Source organism: Polypterus senegalus, chromosome 13, assembly GCF_016835505.1.
Source record: "Polypterus senegalus isolate Bchr_013 chromosome 13, ASM1683550v1, whole genome shotgun sequence".
Classification (NCBI taxonomy): Eukaryota; Metazoa; Chordata; class Cladistia; order Polypteriformes; family Polypteridae; genus Polypterus; species Polypterus senegalus.
Window position 1 is genome coordinate 140905138 of NC_053166.1, and position 25268 is coordinate 140930405.

The 25268-nt window shown below is 37.5% G+C and overlaps 1 protein-coding gene across 1 annotated transcript in view; it reads left to right on the plus strand.

The window, feature by feature from the left end:
• Positions 1-296: 296 nt before the first annotated feature.
• myo15aa (myosin XVAa) overlaps positions 297-25268 on the plus strand; it is a 151939-nt gene continuing 126967 nt past the window's right edge. Inside the window, exon 1 of the mRNA XM_039775602.1 lies at positions 297-350. Within this exon, the coding sequence (XP_039631536.1) occupies positions 330-350 (21 nt within the window). The 5' untranslated portion in view covers positions 297-329. The remainder of the gene's footprint in view (positions 351-25268) is intronic.

The window sequence follows — 25268 nt, forward strand, 5'->3', positions numbered from 1 at the left end:
CTATGTGTTACGGACAGTCCATGTGATGGTTCATCAAGAAAATCCTGTTGCCCGTTACACATTGTTTAAGGACAGGTTTTACTGGTGTCGGTTTTGAACAGGTCAATACTGAATGACTTGCTTTCTCTCCATTTGTGTAATGTGCTAATTTCTTCTGCAAAATCCTTTATGATAGTGGCTATTATTGAAAGGTAATGTATATACAGTAAAGTCTATGTGTACTATCATTTATTGTGGATTGTTTGCTTACTTTTAGGGCAGCCGGCACCTCCTTCAATGACTTTAATCCAAGACCATTTCCAGGGAAAATTTCCAGGCTGCTGTTTGTGATGGACAATATGGATAAAGAGGTAAACAAAGGAACTAAGTGTGTTGAGTGCAGTCAGTATACAATACGTGCTGTATATTGCAATTTTAGAGCATTTAGTACTTGGATTATTCTAAATTATATTATTAAATCCTTAATGAATAAACATTTTTTTTTCTTTCCTGTGAACTCTGATTGTACCCCTATATTCTAAAGACATGTATGTTAAATTAATTGGCCACTCTAAACTGACCAGAATGAGACTCCAACATTTGCACTTTATAACCAATTACAAATAACAGTAAAATGAGTGGTGATTTCATATGCCACAAATTCAATGGTTTTTATCGATTCTACTTTTCAGCATGGAAGGGAATCTCTAAAAGCCCACGAGGAACAGCATCAATTTCAAATTCTTTCTTTATAATGCCAAAGATGTTGATTTAATTCCCAGCCTGGTCAATATCCACATTCTGTCAATGTCTTTGTGGTTTTTCTTTATTGTCTAGTTTACCCCTAGGTAATATTTTTACTAGACTGCCCCTTGTATGAGCCATGTGATGGAGTCTACTCTAGTTGGTACTGGTCTTGCAATTTGACCATGTGTGATTATTTTCTTGTCACTAGTGTTTTTATTGTTATTTTTATTTATAAATTTGCTGACATTTTGTTTTTTACCAGTGATAATATTGTGGTATTTTCAGGGCAGGTGTCATTATGTTGTTGGCAACTCTTTCCTTTTGATACCTCTTAATTTCCAAAAGTGGCACGTGAGCATCATCACCCCAATTGTACGTATGATAGTGGTGCACTACTCCCAATGTCCAAGATTTTGGATTGAAAGCAAAAACATTCATGGTGGTACCTAGTGCTAAATTATTTCTGTGGGAAATAGGGCTTTAGCTGATGATCATCATTTCTGTTGAATGTATTGTGCTTTGGCACTTTTGGTATTTGTGTGACTGCCTTATTTTTGACTACTGTACCATTTAGATAATTTTTTCCTTTTCATATTTCCGTCATCTGCCTTTACTTCATTGTTATTACTATTTGGCAAAATAGATGGTATCAGTTTTTCTTGCAAGAATGCAAGACACTGCAGTGCATTTATGATCAACTAATGAAGGCAGCACCATTCTTATGCAAGTATTCACACACCTGCCATATTTTGCCCTCTCTGCCATCTTGGTTTTGCTTTTGGCCTGACATTCACACTCATCATATCTTTAAACTGGTTTGGTGGCCAATTGTCGACAGTCAACTTGGCATAAAGACAAGTCAGCGAAAGACAATTTGGCGAAGAAACAACTTGGCAAAATGCAAGAGAGTTTTTAATTATATTTAAATGACAATGTGATTTAAAATGTTGAAAATAAATTTATATAATTGACGAACAAACTTTATTATACAGATGGAACAAACGCTATCTTACATTATCTTTTGCAACCAAAATTGCTAATCCTTTATATAAATTGTATTTATTGTAATCGTATGATAACGTTATTTAGAATACAAAAGGTGACCAGCGTGTACGGCTTAAAGAATATCTTTACTCTCAACACATTGGGACTCTCATAAAACACGTGATTCTGTGGATTTTCTGGCGCCTTACGTTGTCATTTAAATATCATTAAAAATCTCTTTGAACCTAACTATTACCTAACTGGTAAAGGATGTTGTCAAGTTGTCTTTTCGCCGAATTGCCTTTCGCCGAGTTGTCTTTTCGCTGAGTTGTCTGTCACCTAGTTGTCTTTTCGCCGAGTTCTCTGTCGCCCAGTTGCCCCTGAATTTTATCTTATTCCATTGTATGTTTTTGCCTGGTTACTGTTGTGATGGATTTAATCATTATGTTTTGCCTTAAGGCCTTGTTTGGTTGTCATCATTTTTAGCAACTAACCTCTCAATATATTAAAACAAGGACTCTGTATACACAATAACTTGACTGTAAATGACCACAAACAGTACAAATTGCACTGTGTGTCTTATGTACTATATAGAAATGTATAAAATGTATAAAAAGGTCTTGCAGAATACCGCAAATATAGGAGCTTTGCTATTCATGCAAAGGAGGAGAAGAACTGCAAGTGGTCGTTACTGCTATTATGGATTCATATATAGGGAGAGAGAGTGAGAGAGAAAGAGAAAGAGCATGGAAGGAAGCATGTCATATATTCTCCGAGGTATTTAGAGAGCAAGCAAACTAGCTTACATTAAGATTATGTGATAGTGATGCCAATTGCCAGGAAAAACAATGATGTGCTATTTCAAGATACTTGCATCACGATACAATAATACTGTGACTTTTGAAGAAAATATTTTGAAGTAATTTTGTATTTCAATTTTATTCTGCAACATATTGCAATTTATTAATCCCTCTTTTTCATCAAAATGAACATTGAAATCATGTATTTATAAGCAAAAACTTATAGTCAGTCTACTAAATGCTATATGATAAACCCACTAAAATCTTTCTTTTTATTGTGTCATTGGATTTCAAGTATCTCCACAGTCTTCACAGCGGTGGTACATAACATTCACACAGGTACATTGTCTAACAGGATTATTCGTTGTGATTCCCTCTGTTATGTATAAGGAAGGATGGTCAGCCAATAATTGAGAATGGATGGTTTCATATTTAAAATATATTGTTGAATATGTATAAATTTGCATTTAATATTTCATTGGTCATATCCATGTATATTCTTTCTATGTAGTACATGTTATTACAATGTTAAATTATTGTCTTTACAATAAATTATTCAGGATACAGTGTGTACCATTGAGTGTGACTAGTGATTTCAATTGAAGTTTCTTTTACAGAATAGTTTAATAATCTTACATTATGTACATAAGGGTAGAAAAGAGACCTGAAGTCGAACATACATCATTAGTACCTAGTTTTCTAGATTTATTGATTTAATATGTCAGTTCTTGGAAATTGCATATTTATGGCAAGAGAATTAACATTTAAAGATATTTCAAAATTCATTTCAAATATTTTAAAATGCAGTTCACTTTTTAAGATATCTGAAACTTGTTTCCAGATATTTCAAAATGTGTTCCTTTATATTTTAAGATATCTGCAATAAATTTTCAGATATCTCAAGTGAATTTCAAAGATATCTCAAATACATTTTCATATATCTAGGCATTTAAAGATATCTGAAATGCATTTTCAGTTAACTTGAAATCACTTCCTGTGAAACTTCATATGCTTTCCAGGGGAAATTTCTGTCCATTTCAAGATATGTTAAATTGCATTTCAGATGTCATGACATGTATTTAAGATATATCACACTAAAGAGAGTATCATTTCAAGAAAATTGTGAAATTTTTTGAGACACCTTAAAGTGCATTTAGGATATCTTTGCATTGACACATTTTTAGATGTATGTAATTCATTTTAAGATAATACATATTAAGGTCTTTCTTTCGTGTAACACTGTGAAAACCAAAATAATCCCAAATGCTTGACTAAAATGTGAGGAGAGCAGTTTACAGCATATCTGAATGGCTGCAGCACTGTACAGCGGAGGAAATGCATAACAATTCAGAATCAATGCATTTAGTCATGCAAGTTTTAATAAAGTGCATTGTGCCTGCATTGTAATAGATGGCACAAAAATTATGATGCTTGTTTTCAGTGTACTTGTGATGTATCTCAATGAAAATCATTGCAACTCTGTATCAATTTTTCAACAGTGTTACCGTTTAACTCTCTAACCAATAGAATGAGATTATGGAGAACAGTTGGCTATGAAATGCAGTCTTACGTGACAAGGGACAAATATTTGGCTTTCTCTCCAACTCACAAAACACACCTGCCTTTTTTAAGCTCTCTTAGGGTACAGTGGTGTATTGGATGCCACTGGCAGCTAGCATCCCTGTTTCTCTACAGGGTTACACTGACATTGGAAGTGATTATGGGTCTTGACATCAAAATAACCCCAGCATGAGTTTTAAAGGTTGCTCCACCAAGTGACCCATGGAGCTTGGCCTGGATAGCAAAAGGTGGCTAGGGACAAGGGCACAATCAGGTTCTGTGAAAAATTTTCACAAGAAAAGGAGGATGAGGACCCAAGAAATTAAATGGACATGAGCGCCAGTGTAGAAAAGCTGAAGCTGGGGTGGGGATATTGCTCCAAGATTTTAAATGGCTTATGTTGAGAATATACGGCCTTCTAAGAAAAGAAAGGGGTGGTAGGGGAGACAACCTTAATTGAAAAATGCTAAAAATGGCTCCTGACAGTTTTGAGGAATTGTCCTGACCTTCTGCTTGTCCCCCCTTCACCTCTTTGTTACTTCAGGGCCCTCAGAGTAACTACATCTGAAACACAATTTAAACAAGTAAAATATTCTGCCCCCTGCTGTTACACTTGCACTTGAAAATGCTCTCAACAGACCCAGAGGGGCACCTCACTCCTGTCTTTGACCCTGAGTTGATTTTAAAGCACTTTATAGGGTCATCTCAGAAATCATGAAGGGGCTAGTAGAAGGGTAGGAGAATTCCCACAAATCATCCATTCTTTGTTTCATGGTATGGAGGACATCATGGGCCTTCAACAGCTGTTCTAGACTTCCAGAAATAAAAACACAGTGAAGTTCCATTGCCGCTTTCTGGAAGTGACCCAGCTTTGCAGTGGGTTGACAAATTTGGGCAAAATATGAGTGGAAGAGTGACTAAACAAGGGATTTGCTGTGAGATCAGTCACAGTTTAAAAAAAAACAAAAAGCTTATTTCTTTGTCTATAATCAAGCATGTTATATTTTAAGGGCCCTTTTAGTACTGCATATAGATAAGACCAACCTTTTCCTGGTGTGGAGTAGGTCAGGGCATTGTATACATCACAGATTTTTTAATCTCCATGCTTAGAATGTGTGTTCAGGTGAGGACAGGCACAGTGACCCTAAGGAAATATTAATTCTCAGTTACTCTCCTGGTGCATGGGATTTTATGCAGTAAGCCGTCCGGTGCAGATAGGTAGTTAACATCTTCATGAAGAATATTCCTTAAATTACTGCTGTTTTTCTTTATTTAATTATTTATCTCTTTAATACAATGATGGCAGTGGTCAATTCTTTGACCTCTTTGCATTCAAAGTTGTTGATTTATTTGAATGCCAGGGTCCTGTTCCACTTTAAATTTAATTATCTTGAAATAGCCTTGGGAAACACTCAGTCACGGTAATGTAATGACAAGCGCTTGGTTGAGTTTGGTAAGACATCATGTTATCAGTGAAGTGCTGGGTAGGTTTCCTGACAGATGGGAGTAAACATTACCTGAGAGATGTAACAAGGGCCAGATATCACTTCATTGACTCATGTCCATGCATCATAATGACCAGATAGGTTTACACATTGGAAAAAAGTAACTGGATACTCAAAGTCACTCATACACTTCAGATATGTCAAATTGTCATTCCGGGATTGCTCTGTATTACTAAATAAAAGAGAATAGCTGCAAAGAAGTGAATTGATTATCACTATAAATAGTAAGCCATTCTTTTCAGAGCAGCCGTGCATCCAGAATCTACTTATCTAGAATGGTAGGACTGCATATCAAGTTTCTAAAAGGCAGAAAGACCCCTACATCCCAGAAACCTTTTCCAGTCCTACCAGAATCTAGTTATACTGAGGGGTGGTGTTGGAAGAAACTTATATTTGTAAAAGGCATAGTATATGGTGAAGCTGTAAACAAGAAAACAAACAACCTGTATTTGATATAATGCCTTTTCATAGGGAAAAACATCCTAAGAACAGAGTTGTAGGTTAACTTCAGAAGCAGCAGCCTTTGGCTATATATTTATAGTAAAACACAAACACGCAGATTTATACAAGTATTAATTTATACCAGGCCCAAACTGTTACCAGTAATAATTACTGGGAATCTAAGAGTGAGAATCCAGGCCAGATCTATTCTGGCTTCTCTTTTTTTGAAAGAAGCATTTACAGTGTCAACAAAAATGCTTTTGTTAGGCTGAAAATTTTTTTTTTTAAGTTTATTGTTTAATCTGTATCACAGTAATTTACTTTAAATTAAAGCTATTTTTTGCTTAATTGAATCATACAGTACATCAAAACCTGACTTATGGTGAGAAATAGTACATATATGCCAAATGTTAAGTCTGTGGCATGAAAAACAAAGCTGTGCATAAAAAACGAAGAAAAATGGTGCTTCATGTAGAGATTAAGTAACGCTTAAAATGACATGCAGACAAAACAGAGGACATAATGTTGACTATTGCTTTAACTGTTAGAAAGTGTTAAATATAGTATAAATGAACACAGAAAGAAATCTCTAGCTATGCAAAAATCTACTCTTTTTTAAACAAAGAGCAATTCAAACCAAGCACATTTCACTTGTGTTAATAAACACAAAGCATTTGAAAATCTTTAAATGTGGGCACCCACTTTTAGCCAGGGGCATCTCTTGTCACAAGCCCAGATGTCTCTAAATGCAAAAACTAGAAATTCATATATTCAATTATTAACTAATGAATAATCTTGGTTCTTCAGAATACAGGTAATCATTCCAGATTTCTCCTTGGCTTTCTTGTGTTACCAGTTCTTTTATGAATCACATGTACTTCAGAGTAGGTCATCCACCTGAAACTAAACATGTTTGGACCCGGCCAATACTTGGAATGGAGACCACCTAGGAAAATCTTGTATTGCTGCTGGAAGAGGTGTTGGTGAGTCCAGCAGGAGGCACTTACCCTGTGGTCTGAATGTTGATCCCAATGCCCCAGTGCAGTGATGGGGACACTGTGCTGTAAAAATAGCACTTTCCTTTGGATGAGATGTAAAATTGAGGTCCTGACTTTCTGAGGTCATAAAATATCCCTGTTTATCCTTTATAAAGAGTAAGGTGTTACCTGATGTCCAGGCTAAATTGCCCACCATGACCTAGTCATTCTTGCCCCCTAATAATTTCCTGTCTCTAACTGGCTATCACTCTCACCACTTCACCACCTAACTGCTAATGTGGTGAGCGTACTGCCGTCACATCATCCATGTGGATGCTACATTAGTTGTGGTGGAAGTGGCTCCCCAGTCACTGAAGCGCTTTGAGTAGTGAGAAATGTAACGGATTATTATTATTAATTGTATTATTATTATTATTATGCTGCTCCTCTGATCTTTTGAGTTTCTGATATCAGTTCTTGGATTTTTATGGCAATTTTATTTTTCCTTGTATTTTTTAATCTCCTGAGTACTTGTTTCCACCTACTTTGTTATCTAATTACCATGTCTCTCATTTCAGATGTCATCCATGTGTGAAGATAAGTCTTCTTCTGGCTTTTTAAATTTACTGCTTTTTTTCTTGGTGCAGTAGTTTGTGCTACTGTCTTATGGAACCATTCTCCTGGGATTAAATGCCATGCCTAGTTGCTTTTTGTGTTGAGTTTACACATTCTACCCATGGAGGTTTGGTTTTACTCAGGGGACTTCTAATTTCCTCCCAAATCACAAATACGTTCAGGTTGACTTTATGGGCAACTCTGAATTGTCATTATTAAATGTAGAGTATATGTGTGTGGGTCCTGGTCTGGCATCATATCTATGGTTGGATCCTGCCTTGCTCTCAAGGTTGCCAGGATGAGCTCTGGCCTTCCTCATCCCTGAAGTGGGTCTGAAATTTGTATTTATTGTTAGCCCGCTTAGTACACACCTGCAATGCCAGACAATAGTCCATGTGGGAAGTGCTTTAGAAATTACCTTCCATTTTTTAAATTTGTCATAAATTACATCTGGTGTTCAGAAACATTTATAAAGCTTGCAGATAAACAGCAGTTTAAGATAAACTAATAAACTGAGCCAGGATTTAACAGTTATGGTTTATCTGCTTCAGCTCAATTTAATTTTTAAGTGTTTTCCTTTTTAACTTATAGTTGAGGATCCTGATCTTATCAGGATATCAACATTGCAGGATAATGAGAAATAACAAAGTATAACTAAAATACTTACTGAAATCACTATTATAACATTGAAAAGTAAAAACAACAATAATGGGTGGCAGATGTGGGAAACTGATTTTGCTGGTGCTGTATTTAGAACATTTCTACTTAATTTTTCATGAATTCTCTGTGAATCTAATACAAATTAAGCATTAAAATTTCATTCCACCTGGTGTCATGAACTCTGGATTTGTACTAATGAAAAAATCAACAAGATATGAAATAACTGCTCGTGGTTAACACAACATAAATCAGTGATTCGGTCTGTTAATTTCTTCTGGTAGACATATGTTAGCACTATTAAATAAATTTATCTAATGCATACTATGTATAATACACAGACACACACGCACGCACGCACGCGCACACAGACACACACACACAAATATACAGGACACAGACTATGTATGTATACTTTATATATAGTATAAAGGCTGTGTGCATACTGTATCCTTATACGCATTTCTTTCTCCAGCTTTCAGAGACTGAGCTCAAATGCCAGCGAGTTACTGTTTTTGTGGAATTTGCACATTTTCCGTTACATTAGTGCAGGTTTTTCCCTGGTTACTGAAATTTCCTTTAGTTTACCAAAGGTCTGAGTATTAATCTATTTTAAATGATGGTAATAAATCGCCTGGGTGTAAGTCAGTGTGGATGAGCATGTGTGTTTGAGTTGTGATCTGGCATCCTGTTGGGGACTAGTTCCTGACTTGTAGCTCCCTGTGACAATAAGTTATTTTAAGCTTGTTTCGCCAATAATAGTGTTCAGGATTCTATAAGCTGCGGTGGGCTGGTGCCCTGCCCAGGGTTTGTTTCCTGCCTTGCACCCTTTGTTGGCTGGGATTGGCTCCAGCAGACCCCCGTGACCCTGTAGTTAGGATATAGCGGGTTGGATGACGGATGGATGGATGGATGGATGGATTCTATAAGCCTCAAAGTCAAATGGACCAGAGATTCATGCATGTCATGATGCCAATTAAAGCATGTCTAATTTCACTTACATGTGTGTGTACTCTGTATTTAACCTGTATCTTTCATACATGACAAGCTGCTGCACAGCATATACAATATCAGGTTTTGGACTGGTCCATTTAATTAAATAATTCTACTAATTAAGTAATTGAGAGCTTGATTGAAACAAAAACCAGAGGACACACTGGCCCTTCAGGAAATTACCATGACATTACTGCCCTAATGTAACAAATACAGTGCATGAGAGAGAAAAAAGCAGACATACATCTACATAACTGGACTCCTTGTTGATCAAGTTAAATTTAAATATGTTAGCCAGAATTCAAATTAAGGTTAGCACATAAAAGAAAAATTTCATTCAGTGGAACTGTATGAAAACATCTATAAGAACAGGAATAGAATACTACAGGAGTGGCAAATATCCGTGAGTTCAACAACAGGTTTCCCTCTGTTGTTTTATATGCCATTTCATTTCCATTAGCCTAGCAATAGATTAGTGGCGCTTAAGAGCTAATGAGGCCATAGAGAAAGTTAGAGAAAGCGTTAAAACACAGCTAGCACACGACCCCATCATTAACATGTGTTAATAATTCATTTTATATGCTATGCTGGCAAAGAATAATGGATAATTTTATTGTTGGTCCTCCGTACTTTTGTCATGGTTGTTATCAATTTGACATTTTCCATGCGTTTAGGCCTCCATCATGATCATTTACTGTGAACACATAGGGTGCAAATGTGGTCGAAAGGGCTGTGGCCACAATTACAGACTAGGAGATGAGAAGAGGTATAAAGAGGTTATATCATAAGAATAAACAACAATAGGCTGAAAGTCAAATGCCAAGTAGATCAAACAAGAAACAATCACTAAAGGTTCAAAATATTAGACCAATGTAAATTACCTAAAGTAAACAAAGTTTCTACCTTTACTAATAAAGTTTTGTCCTGAACTAAATTTCAAAGTTTGGGATTTGTGTTTTAGGTTTCTGTCCAAATGCCGTCGCATCATCCAGGTGGATGCTGCACACTGGTGGTGGTTGAGGAGATCCCCCCCCTTGTATGTAAAGCGCTTTGAGTGCCTTGAAAAGCGCTATATAAATGTAATAAATTATTATTATTATTAAATGCTTGGATGCAGAAAGTTGCAAGCTGCCTCCTTAAATGGGCAGGACATGACTGACATTGCACATAGCAACATCAGCAGCTGTGTGAATGACAACAATATTGCTACTATAAACAATATGGTACATCAAGGAAAGTATCTGCGATAACTTATAAAACACATACAAAATGGGCCCATAAGAACGTCACAGATACAATGTGAAATTTTATCAACAATCATAAAAAGTAATAACAACACAAAAATTACTCAAAACTGAGCCAGAAGGCCACCCAAACAACATTCATGACATCACTAGCCACGTCCAAACCACAGTCATCTGATGCCTGGTTCTTTAGATAGATAGATAGATAGATAGATAGATACTTTATTAATCCCAAGGGGAAATTCACATAATCCAGCAGCAGTATACTGATACAAAAAAAAAAAACAAAACAATATTAAATTAAAGAGTAATAAAAATGCATGTAAAAGCAGACAATAACTTTGAATAATGTTAGCATTTACTCCCCCGGGTGTAATTGAAGAGTCGCATAGTTTCAGGGAGGAACGATCTCCTCAGTCTGTCAGTGGAGCAAGACAGTGACAAAAGTCTGTCACTGAAGCTACTCCTCTGCCTGGAGATGACACTGTTCAGTGGATGCAGTGAATTCTCCATGATTGACAGGAGTTAGTATTCTTAGTATTTTCTCATCTTGGTTTGCCGCATTGTGAAAGCCCTCGGAGCTAAGGCTTTTGAACATGAAGGTAAATCAATAAGTATGAGAGTCAATTGAAAATCCCAACAATTAATAAATATTGGTAGCTAGAAGTGAAATTACAGACTTCTACTATGAGGCCAGTGCATTCATTTAGACTGAGTAAGCCCACCATAAGACAAAGGGTTTGGTCCCAATGAAAATGTTTAAAACTCAATTTCTACTCACATTGTTTTTGAGATGCCAGACTTCTTACTCTACAGCCATCTTAATAGAGTTTTGATGGTTAAAAGTGCTATAGACAATAAAGCCTTGATTTTGAGAACAGGAAGTGAAGACATCATTTACAAAGTGTATGTGGTGAGCTTCACATCATCATACACATTAGACAAACTACCAGATTTTTTCTTTGCTATAATTCTTCCCTCCCAAGCACTTCCAATTTACTAATTCATCCATTCATCAATTCCTTTGCTACACCAACTGTTTTAACTAGTCTTCCAGCACTGGGCACAATGCAGAAAGCAAGTGTTGACTTGGATATAGGAAGGATGTGTGATGCAGAAGGTTTACGATAATAACTGATTAGGCTTCTTGGGACACTCTGCTTTCTTCTAATAATTCAGACACAAGTTAGAAAGACAGATTGGCCTTGTTTAGCTAAAAGCTGTTTTTCCCTGTCCTTGTTGTGTGAACTTTTACTCTCTGCAGTACTGGTTGCATCACTTGGAACTTAATAGATTTGGTTATAAGACAGCGTCACAGTACTGATCTGATCTTTGCTTCAGGGAACTACAATATATAGTATAAAAAATATCTCTCATCATAGAGTATATTGTTAGACCGTGTTAATCCAATTCACTGTTGTTAGGATCCAGAGCCTATTGCAGACAGAAGATGAGGATCAACACCAAATTCATGGCCAAGATGAACTTACTAACTAACCTAACCTGCACATCTTGGAGATGTACAAGGAAAACCTTTACTCTTTAAGGCACTGTAAATATGTGGTTAGTGCTTATGCCTCACAGTTTCAGGCATATGGTTTTGAATCCAGGGCCTTCAATTGTTTTTCTGGGACCATTCTCTAATTATTTTTGTGGATTTATTTCTAGTATTTTGGTATCATCACACACCTCAAAGACTTGCATACTAGATTCTGTACCTGAACTCTATAAACTTGCCCAATATGAGTGAATATAGGTGAATATTACCAGTGAGAATATTACCAGTGAAAGGCTGGCATGTTCTCTGGAGTTGTTTCCTCCGCCGTGCTTGAAGATACCACAGCAAGTTCTATGTAATGGAAAATAAGCAATTTGAGAATATTAATGGGTGGATACATTTGAAAATAGCACAATAGCTATTTATTAAAATTAATGGCAGATTTTTTAGGACATTAACACTTTGTATTTTATTTATGTTGCACATTTAAGTGGAATCACCTTTATCTGTTTATAAAGCTGGTTAAACTGGTTTAGGATCATGAAAACAGTATTGGAATTCAAGGTGGGAATCAACTGAACAGAGTGCAAGTCCACTGTTGAGCACACTGCACTCACACAGGGCCAGTCTAGAAACTCATGTTAAACTACCTGTTATGGGTAATGCTTTGCAATAGGGTCAGTTTAGATGCATCCATTAGTTTCAGCAGCACCATAACAAAGGCTTTGTTTCATCCTAATAAGACTTAATAAAGTGCCAGTAACTATTTAGACTAGTGGCTACCTAAAATGCATCTTTTAGCCACTTCATCTTTTAGTGCTACATAACAAAATATTAACAAAGGTCTTGTGTTACATAGCCTTAAGTCAGAAATAGATGCACTATAGTAAGTCCTCAAAACCCCTATTCCATATTGTTACCCACTCACATATTCTATAGGTTTAAAGGTTTGTAACAGCAATCCTCACCTCTCTGGGCCAGAATAGTCATGTTTACAATCTAGATTAGCCACCAAACATACTTGCTATGTAATTAAATAATGCAAGGTTATAAACTTTGATTGTTTTGATGGCATACTTAACCATCCCATGTGTGAGCAAAGTTAGAGCACTTCTAAATTACCAATAAAATGGGACAGCAATGTTGTTGCTAGTCATTTTTTCTATCTTGCTTATTATAAAACCAGAATCTGGCCTATGTCACCATCCTGGTGAGTTCATTGGACACATGACATTCACACATGTAAAGTTGCAGCTTGTTTAATTATGGATAACGTGACTTCTGGTACTCAGAACAAATTCAGCGGTGTGTGTCACTAGTAGTTATATATATATTCCAGCTGATTTTTACTTTTGAAAGGTCTTAGACATGAGCTATGTGAGAAATATGAGAGATGTGTAAAATTAAATTTAATCAACAAAAAGCACAATGACAAATTTGAGGTCTGGAGATTATGGTCTAGTTTGTGACAAGCATCTGGGGAATATATTCACTAAAACAAAAACAGCCTTCATAGGACGCATATTTTACTCAGTCACTTATCTTCTATTTAGAGCCACCAATGAGTCTAATATACAGATCCTCTGAGACATTCCAGAATACTCCAGAAAAATACAGCATAGACACTGGCAAAAAATGTACAATTCACAGAGACAGTTTTTGGACCGTAATGTGAAAAGACTTTGGAACTGGGAGGCAGCAGTACTTATGACCATGCCAACCCATTTACATTTAGTTTATTATTATAAAGCACATGTTCACTTAGAAAAAAGGTGAAGGCTACTACCATGCAGAAAATGAAAAAGAAAAATATACAGGCAAAACTTTGTGTCACTAACCTTCTTTTCCATTTTTCAGCATATGGAGCACCTTTGCACTTCTTAATTTTGCAGATGAACAATGATGCAAGCCCTTCCATAACCCTTTCACTTATAGATCCAGCACTATTATAAACACAATATAATGTCAAAGAAATCTTGAAATTAGACACAGAGGCAGCAAATTGTTGAGGAATCAGCAAGTCCCATTTTATTTTCTTTTTGCCCAGTGTTAACTCTGTCAATGACCTTCCAGAAGACACTTACGAGATTCTTACATCTGAAGGTGGTTGTCTGGCTGATCTCTTTCTTTGATTTGACCTTCTTATTTTGTCTGGTTCTCTTCAGAGAAATAGTATTGTCTGTCTCCAGGGTCATAATTCTGAAGGTGTATGGTTTGTATGCCCCATCGTCCACTTACCACATTTCCGTGTGTGAAGACAGTAGTCTTCCTTCCAGCTTTCCTAACAATACTGTATGTGAATATTAATGCTATCTTCAAATAAGCTGATAAAAATTCTTGGAAAATGTATATACATTGGAGCATGGTGAGAAGATGCTGGATATAACATCATTGAAATGAGGAATTTTCTTATAATTTTCACTCCTTTAGTACATGGTTGTATTATACACGTATAAGTATATTGGTAGTATTGGTATGGCATAAATGAGTGTGGGGAATTGTTTTTGTCTTGAAGCAAATGCTGCTGGTACAGACATGAGATATACTGTATCTGACTATAACATTAGTGAGTGGGTTCAGAAAATGTGTGGGTGCATCTATATGCATGTACAGCATGGTTTATCCAAGTTAAGGTGTGGATCATTTACAAGATGTGCTGTGATGTCAAATCCCAGCTCTGAAATTTAATTTTTTGAATATGCTTAATTAAACTAATGACCACATGAAGTCAGAGCCTCTGGCACTGGGTGAAAGGCAAGAAGCAGTTCTGGACAGTACACTAGTCCTTTACGGTGCACATTGGCACATAGACACACACATACTCATATCAAGCCCAGTTAGAGTCACCTATCAAGACAAAATAATTGAGTCTACTGATGATGATTCCTCGTGTGTTACCAAAACTACACTGCAGTTCCTTTCGAACTCTAGTAGAAGTAGTAGTAGTAGTAGTAGTAATATTGTCATGTGTAGAAAGTGCAGTGATATTTTTAATTTATGGTTTTGCAAAGCTCCTACTTACCTGCTTGAGTGTTTGGCTCCTATTTGTACGCTTGACAGTACACCTAAAGGTGCCTGTAAAAGGCAGTTCACCTTGCAGCTGCCTCATTCTGTTGGCATTTCATTCTATTAATGAGAGGTTGCTCTGATGTTATCTCTTGAGTGCATTCCGAAGGGGATGCTTCTCTCTTGTAGGAAGTTCTCATTTTGCTTCACTCATGAATTTGATAGGTTGCGCTTTACTGAGTTTAACTTTTAGTTAAGGTCAGATCATCTTAAATCCACTAGGATGTCATATGTTTTGCATTGAACAAAATAATAAAAAGATTGTTTTGATAGTATCATTTATTTCTTTGTCTTATATACAGTATTTGTCTTATATATTTTTTGAAAAATAATGTATGTTAAATGTTGCTTTAATAACTAAACTATTGTGGTAAAAATGTATAAAATTTGCTGCACAGAAACTTGGAAACAGTGGAAAGAGTTTGTGTGTGAAAGTGTTATTAAAGTCTGTCGTGGAAGGCAGGATCCAATCCTGGACGGAAAATCAGTCCACATTCCTTTACTCATACTGGGCTTGTTTTTGTGATGTAGGAGGAAACTGAAACACTCAGAAAACAAACAAATTAATAAATAATAAATTCCAACTCCATACATGCAGTGACTAGTCCAAATTTTAAGCTCATATCACTGGATCTGTTAGCAAACCGCATTACCAATGTTCCACCATGCTGCCTTAGATTTATATTTATAACCTTAGTATTTTGTGGTCTCTATATATATCATTGAAAATACTTTACTGTATATATTGACAGTATTATGCACTGGTCTGCAAGGAACAAAAAGTAAGCTGTTAGGTACTTACTTAATTGTCCTTATTAAAGGCGAGTATTTAGAAATAATAATGGCAAAACTACTTTATCATCCTCGTCCTCATCAGGTTTGGACAGAAAACAATGTTCTAGACATAGATTTTTCATACCTGCACAAAAGGTAACAAGGATTAATGATCCCATGAGATAATTAACTTGTCAGTCAATTGAGAAGATAGTAAAAATGTAGGTCAATAGCATATTCATAAAGAGCAAAAGTGATATGTGTATCTTCTTCAAAGACCTGTACCTGATATACTGCAGAGTGTAATCCTCCATCCATTCATGCGTGCCTATATCTACGGAAGAGTGGCTTTCTTTATGACCGATGGCAAAGACTGCTTTGACTGCATGTTGTGACAGCACCCAGTTTGTCCTCCTGCATATCCTGTCTTTAGAGCCTTATTTTGTTCTTGTCTGGATATGTTTCTCAGACTCTGAGTCGTAACAGCTCAGTCAACCTGCATAATTCATACAGGAATGAGCTAAAGAGATAATGTTACGCTAAGGCACCAGGGCTGATATATTAAGGCTTCTTGTGCACTCTTGCAACATTAAGTGCAAAGAGCCTTTTTGGCAGAAGTTTCTGAGGATTCAGGCATTCTCAGTGGAGACGTGGGAATAAATGACTCTTAGTATCATGGACTTTAAAACAAGCAATCTGTCTCACAGGCCTCAGGTGGGATAAAGAAGATGCCAGCACTCCTTATTCACTCTGAGAGTGGATGATTGCCCATTTAACAAACAAGGGGACGAGGGGATGGGACTTGCCAAACTGCTTAGCCATGGAAAAGAGGACAAGGATGTTTTTTGTGGAACAATGGCAGATCCTTCTAGAATGAGGTAACATTCTTCATGAGCTCCGTTACAATTAATTGTGTTTGATGTGAAATGTGAAACTGACATGATGCTCTGTGCAGCAGATGCCCTTGTTCCCAACGCTGGTATTTAGAGGGCCGTTGTTTAATAAGGGACAGTTTGTTGTTTCATGGCATTCCTTGAAGCATAAGATTTGTCTCAGTGAAGCATGATATCACTGTTAAATGGAATATCACAGATACCCATAAGACAGCTGAAAGTAGCATGTTCCAAGTGAAGGGATATAATGCCCGCCAAGAAAGGAGATTCCAAAGCAGCAGCAAAGAAAGGTGGAAAGGGGGAGCCAGAGAAAAGCAAGAATGATACAAAAGGCACTGATAAAGGAAAGTCAGATCCAAAGAAGGGAAAGGATGAAAAGAAAGAGGACAAGAAGGGAGGGAAGAAGGGAAAAGAAGAAGCTCCTAAGGGGAAGAGCAAAGAAGCAGACAAGAAAGGTAAAGATGCAAAGAATAAGAAGAAGGCTGTGACAAGTGACTCGGAAGATGGTTCTGAGGCAGATCTGTTGCGAAGCGACAAGGATGAGAGTGAAGAGCTTAGCGAAGGCCAGGAAGAAGAAGATAAGGACAAAGAAGAAAACAGTGATGAGGACAGTGAAGAAGATCAAAGGAGGAAAGGAAGAAAAGTGGCTGCTTTAAAGGGGGCCTCTAAAGCAATGGCAGGGATGAAAGCAAAAGGCAAAACAAAGCACATACAATCAGAGGAAGAGGAGGAGGATGGAGAAGAGGATGAAAGTGAGGATAAAGCAGGTGATGATGAAGATGAGGAGGAGGATGACAGAGGAAGAAAAAGAAAAGGTGCCAACCTTAAGGCTGCATCAAAGGCTGTAGCTGGTTTTAAAGCCGATGACAAAAAAAGCCATAGGCCAGATAAAAAGGATTTGCATTTAAAAGGGGCTTCCAAAGTTGTAATGGGGCTAGCAAGTGATGGAAGGGAGAGGAAAATAATGAAAAAGGAGAATGCTAAGGCTCACCTGAAAGGTGCCTCTAAAGCTGTTGGTGGTCTTGCCAGCAAAATTCAGGCTATCCCTCCTGTTGAAAGGGAACCCAAAACAGGTCTAAAGAACACCTCAAAACTTTTCATGGGTTTTGGGGGGTTCAGGACAAAAAGTTCCAAAAAAGGACGAAACTTTAAGAACACCTCTAGAGTTTTTTTAGGATTTGGTAAAAGGAAAGGGCCAGCTTTGTTAGCCAAGAAGCCAAAAGTGGGCGTATTGAAGAACACCTCAAAATTTATGATGCGCTTTAAAAATAGCACAAAGAAAAAGAAAGAAGTGGAAAAGGCCCCGCCTAGGAAAGCATCTTTTTTACTCATCCGACTGGGGCAAAAAGCTGAAAAGTCTGATAATAAAGAAGACAGTAACAAAAAATCTGGACTAGGTAAATTTCTAGGGAAAACAAAGTTTGGCTTCTTTGGGAAAAAGAAGTCAGACAGTAAGGATTTTAAAACAAAAGGAAAACTTATTGGCAAACTCACAGGGGCAGCAAACTGGCTCACTAAGAGATTTTTATCTACTAAACAAAAGAGCAATTTTTTGGGAAAACCTGGGAGTGAGGGTTGGTTTTCCAAAATAGGAGCTAAAAAACTGCCTTTTCCTTCTGAAGATGAGATTCTTAGGCATAAAGCAAATATGAGGAGGTATCATAGCCGGCGTAATTCTTTCTATGAAGAAGATGAACATCATTATGATTATGATGATGAAGAATATTCTAGGGGTCGATATCATAGAACTACTGCTCGATATAATCCTTCACGCCGGCCTAGTAGATTTCAGGAAAATTTTGAGGCCAGGCCTGGACGCTCAAAGTACTCAAGGGTAGGATTTGATTATTACGGTGATGAATCCCAGTATTACGATTATTCAGCTCCAAATCCATATGGTTATTATGAAGATGAGGAGGAAGATGTTTATTATGATTCTCCTATGACATACCAAGATGAATATTATGATAACGGTTTTGGTATTTATGATCGATATCAAGAGCAGGATCATTATGGTTACTATGATAGTGAAACGGAATACGATAATTATAACTACACTACTCAAGATCAACAAGGATACTATGAGGAAGGTATGGATTACTATAATGGAGAGGATTATGTAGCTGAACAACAATATGACTATGATGGGAATGAAATGGAATATTATGACAACTCAGAATTTAATGGGCAATATGATTATTATGAGGGAGAGCAAGGATATTATGAAGAACCAACATGGGAAGCTATGGAATATGATCCCTATATAGTAGATTCCAACTATGATCACTGTCAGGAATACCAGCTTAATTATAGTGAATATGGTGGGTCCCCATATCTACAGTCATCATATAACCAGTATACTCCATTCTCTTACACAATGGAGAACATTATGGAACAGGAAGAGCTGGAAGAAGCAGAACATGGTAACTATGGGGCTTTCTCATTATCAACTACAAATTTTGAAAATTTTAACATGCCTGAATTTGGCCGAAGGGTACCATCTCCTTTGGCTTCTAAAAAGCAATTCAGGCTTTTCCCTAGACCTCAAGTAAAGTTGTTTGGCAAAGAAAAATTAGATGTTCCTCTTTTGCCTTCTCCACATATATCACTGACTGATTATGATGATGAGATTGATGAAGATGAAGATGAAGACGATTTTCAAACCTCTCCATTCCCAAACACAGCATTAAATAGGGTTGGCACCCATGTTGGGCATGGAGAAATGGCTTATCCGTCTTTGGGTAGAGGATTTCCTCAGAAGCTAACTTCATATCAAAGGCCTCCATCCCCCAGACCAGCAAGTATGGCTAGACCTGTTCTTCCAACGCCAACAGCAAGGCTAATTGAAGATGCCATGAGCAGAGGTTCTCAAAGACTACCATCTCCAAGGCCACAGGTACGTGCGCTCGGTCCCAGTAGGCCAGCCTCTCCATCTCCAAGCAGACGGTCAGTTGGAATAATGGAAGGTAGACCATGTTCAAGGCCATCCTCTCCACAGCCCTCCATACGAAGATATGATGCTGCTAATCATTCTCCTTCTGAACCTTTGGATGCTTTTTCCAGTGCAGCGGTTAACACACCACCTAGCCCACATTTAGGAATCAGAAATTGGAATAGGCCTCCCTCACCCCAACCTTCTGTACGACAGATTGAGGAAAGGAGACGTATGTACTCACCACAGTTATCTGCCAGGCTTGTGGGAGAATACTATGAAGATGAAGAAATGCTAAGCCATCCTCCGTCACCTAGATCTCCAAGAAAGGTGTTTAGTCAAAATGTACCTCATGATGAATATGTGATGCCTGCTTCTCCCAAAATATTACATAAACGCATGGGTTATCCATCAGATAATAATATAGCACAAAGACCCCCATCACCACAGCTACTAAGCAGAAAAATGGGAGCACCCCCTTCTCCACAGCCATCAGTAAGAAGTTTTGCTGGAATTCAAAATGAGGAAAGACAAAGGCCACATTCCCCTCAGCCTTCACTAAAACTTAAACCACCTTCCGCTTCCACCTTTGATTCTAATAAGTTCCAACCACCTGCAACTAAACCTGCTTCGCCCAAGCCATTTTTGAAAAGGTTCGGAAACCCTGGACCAAATGAACTTACAAGGCCCCCTTCTCCGCAGCCTTCCTTAAGAAGACTTCCTTCCATTAAGCGAAGCTCTCCTCCATCACCACAGCCATCACTAAGAAGAGAAGGCAATCTAGATTCTCCCCTTCAACCAAATCTTTCACCTGGGATGAAGCGTCACAATATGCAGCATTCAAGAAATCCAAATCCAGGTAGCCTGTTTGGAAGGTTTAGCCACCCAGATGCTACAATAGCTGCTCCACCAGAAAGACCTCCTTCTCCTAGGCAATCACTAAAAAGAGTAAGCCCACCTCCTTCTCCTCAGTTGTCAGTGCATCGTAGAGGAAGTGTGAGGCAAGCAGATATTGAAAGGCCTCCATTAATACAGTCAGTGAGGAGGCCTCCTTCTCCTGCTCCTAAACCAAAATTTAAAATGTTTGGGATGAAGCAGCAAGCATCTTTCTCAAAACCAACACCAGGAAATCCTTTTATAAACAAGCCGAACAATCCACAAGGAAATGAAAGTCAGAGTCCACCATCTCCTATGCCATCTCACCACTTAAACCATTCTGTAGAACAAGAGGTTCATCACCCATCATCTCCTCATTTTCAAGGACCTCCATCACCTCGACCATTAAGAAAGCTGAACAAATCACCAGTGGAAAATGTTCCTATTGCAAACCCTCCAGCAAAATTGAACCTTTTTGGGCAAAACAAGTTGCCAACAGGTGCAGTCAAGCCTTCTTCTGGTAATCCCTTTATGAAAAGGTTAGGAAACCCAACTGCAGGTCCTCCATTGAAACCACCATCCCCTCGATCTTCCATACGAAAAATGCAACCACACACAGAGCCCATAGAATCTGAAAGGTCTCCCTTTTCAAATACCCTAGCAAGACAAGGCAGCCGTCCTGCTGGTTCTTTCAAACGACCTCAGATAGCTCCTGCACAAGAATCAATGCCAAATCAAGGCAATCCATTTCGTAAAGCATTTCGGCCACCAGCAGGAGAAAGCAGACACTCTGGAGATGAACTCTCAGTGCAGAGAATGCCTTCCAGAAGGATGTCAGTAAGACCAGGAGCTGAATCAGGAAACATAAATGACACACAGAAGATAATGCATACACAACCACCTGTATTAAAGGGGAGAAATCCTTTTTTAAGACGTGCTGGTAGTCCAGTTTCAGGTATCCACCCAGATGTTTCCTCTGCGAGGCAGTCACTCAGAAGACAAAGTCAGAAATTTGATAATAGTCAGCCTCAAAGGCCTACTTCACCCCAGCCTTTTTTGAAACAAATAGACCCCTCTGTCAAGAAATCTCATTCTCCTCAGCCCTCACTGCCGCAGACAGTGCCAGGAAACAGTATGTCTAATATTGGTCCCCCTAAAAGGAATCCTTTTTTAAAGAGGATAGGAAATCCTGGTGCAGGTCAACCACAGAGACCACACTCCCCTCAGCTATCACACAGGCCTCCATCTCCAAAAGCAGGGGTAAAATTACCACACCAACCTCCTTCTCCTCAGCCATCCCCAAAACATGGGTCTCCCATTCTTTCCAGATCACCTTCCCCTAAAACACAGCCTACCTCTCCTCCCCCAGTACTGAAAAAAACTTTTCATGATCATGATGCGGCTTCCCACCCTTATAGCTATCAACCTAAGAAAGCATCGTTTAAGCAGCCTCCTTCTGTTAACGAATTCTCACCTTCTTCTCAGCATTCATTCCAAAGTAACATCTCTCGAAAATCACCTTCACCATCACAGATTCAACAGGAAGGTTCCGGTGAAGATCCTAGTGGGAGATATGCAGTGGTTATGCCCCAGGTTCAAAGAATGGGACCATCTGTCAGAACCTCTCAACACCTCAAGCAGCACTGGGCACAGAACCAGATTCGAGAGGTGCATGAGGTCCATGATGTGTGGTCATCAGAGAGAGTACTTCCTCATTCAACTGTGCAGAATCTTATCAAATGGTCATTCTACAGAGATGATAATGTTGCAGATTATCTGGCAGACCTTTCTTCTGTGTACAAGTCAGAGGTTACGGAGAGTGACTGGGAACCAGACATAGAAACCGACAAGCAGGGTCACTGGTATAACAAGGTAATGAGTTACAGCTTTCAATATGATCACTCTGCCTTGATCTTTTTTTGACTCAAATATGTATTTAATGTATGTTGCATACCCATCATCTTGATGCATGTAACTTTTCCAATAAATGATAGTAAGCAGACTTTTTATCTCTATTTCGGTGTATGATACATTTCAATAACGATAATATGTGCTATATGCAAGTACCATAAAGCAGATTTTTACCATTTACAGATCTGAATCAGTTTTTGGTACTTTCAGGCACACCCTTTATAGACATAAAAATTGGTGAGTACCTGTTATAGAGTGTTTGGAACTGGAAATGGCCAGCATGAGAGCCTTCCAGCAAGTCGAGCCATAATATCACCTTTCCTGCAGTCTAGTTTGTGCTTATTGTTTTCTAATGTTTGTACAGCATTAACACCCTTTGTGCAGTGAGTACCATCAATCAATGGAGGTACTGTAGGTCATGCAGAAATCAGACTTCTCTGAGTGGCAGACACAGTCCATTGACAGCCAGACAGCACATGCAGGGACTGTTTACAGGCAGTTCATATAGTAAAGGCCTGTTACTGATACCCAGGCAAGCTATTCAGTGTTCAAATCTAATAACGGTCAGGTAGGTTAGGCAGTGATTAGCTATTACAAAATCCTCAGCAGTATAGATGATAGTCTTTCTATAAAGAGAACCTAGTAGATCATGTAATGACTTACAGTTGCTCTTCTTCAACTAATTTACACAGTGATGGCCTCTTATAGTTACAGTCTAATGTTAGCTAGGAATTTTATGTAGTGGTCACACCGTACAAATTTTTGTAATCCCAAAAGCCTTATTCAAAAGCACTGGTGAATTTTCAAAATCATTTAGCTTAAAAGAGAAAAATGTTTTCTGATTACTGAATAATATTCTGTTTCAAATTTCTCTTGACATATGTTATTTCAACTGGTGTACTTTTGTTTTTTTATATGTCACATTGCTGGGTCTGCCAACAAATCCCCAATATAAGTTATTAAAATGACAGCAGAGTTGCAAATGTGGGCAACTGTATATTGGTGGGCCTAACATACTGTACATGTTAATTCTCCACCAGGACCTACTTTTAGAAATTGTATATTTAAGAAATATGAACTACAATTAGTCATAGACCCTCATCAAAACATCAACTAATAAAAGTAAATCAATCAATAAATGTGCTTATATGCACACACATAACCAGATATTATCAGCTACTTCTATAAATAAGCATGACAACTATGATAATTTTCTTGTGTTTTATAAGTACGCTTAGTCAAACTGATGCTTTATTTACACATTACTTTTACCAAAATGTATGCAGCATGCTCTTTTCTACTTGGCTGTGAGAGTGAGAGAGTGTGCTTCTTGCCTTGCACCCACTGCTACTGGAATTAATAATAATAATGCAGGTATTTTAACTTCAATAAGATAAATAATGTGTTAGTTACTCATTACTTTAAAAAGTAATCAGAGTACATAATGCATGTTACTTTTAATGTGTTACCTCCTGCTTTTGAAATTGTGTTGCTGAGCTTAGCTTTGTATGCTCATCTCATCAACATAAATTCAGCTATTTCTAAAATATTCATAATATCTGAAATGTTTATTCTAGCCAGGAAAAAGAATAATGTGATCACCTGAATACCTGCCTGTAGAAATTTACATTATGGATGCTTCTACTCATGTCTACTGAAAGCACAGGCAAAGCAAATACATGTGCAGGCTGACAGAGTGCAATGGACATGCAAAATCCTTAACAGTAATCCGGTTAAGGGTATACTGTACATGTCCACATAATTGGGTTATTTGTGGAGTAATCTACCTCTGTTAACCAAGTTTCTCAGAGGCCAATAACTCAGCTGCAATAACTGGTACAAGGGTTTAAACAACATTTTAAAAGTCAGGTTTCTGTGAGTAACTAGGTTATGGAAGCACATGTAAATGCACTGAATGAAATTTTTAAAACACACAAGTTGGAATATGGTGACTATAACAGCTGCCTGAGTCACTACAGCCCTATTTGACTCTACATAATGCAGCTGTATTTTTAAATACATGATATTGTAAAATATTATTAAAAACCAAGTCGTTTATTTTCTATATTAATAAATGTAATTATATTCTATTACCATATTTTTAATATGACTCACTGTAATAAAAATGTTTCATAAACACAAATGTGATATGTCTTTGAGGAAGTACCAAAATTCAAAATGCATCAATTTTTGAAACCATTAACTATAGATCCCCAAAAGTCTTGAATATGATATCATGTTTACATATTCTATTTTATTAATGTATTCAGGAAAAAATGACATGTAACACATGGAGCATGCAATGAACAGTTGCAGTTTTGTACGTGACTTTTCTTTTTTTTTGGTCATCAAAACAGTTTCTTAAATTAATTTTCCATTTTTTACTTACCAGCCTCATATCCTATGTATTATATTTTTGAAATGAAATTATCCAAGCCAACCCATACATTACAAAAGTAACTGAGTCTGTAATGGCTTTATGAGTGGGGAAAAATGACATGTACTACACATGCCATGTCTCCAATAAAGATATGTGTAGACAACACATTCTGAAAGATCCATCTTAGATGAGAAAGATGGTTGACCTCTTAGTGATACATATAAAAAAGGTGACCTTTGTTTATTCAAGGTGCTGCTTTCTAGGATCACTTGTGACACTCTTCAGTGTTTGTAGGGTTCAAAGAAATCTGATATTCTATCACTGGGCAGGCCTATGTTCTCTAATGTGCTCTGAATTGTTATTCTTATGGAACCTGGAGCAAAGCCAATGATGGGTTTCAATTTTCATTTGTTTATATTGCAGACAAGCCTTCCAA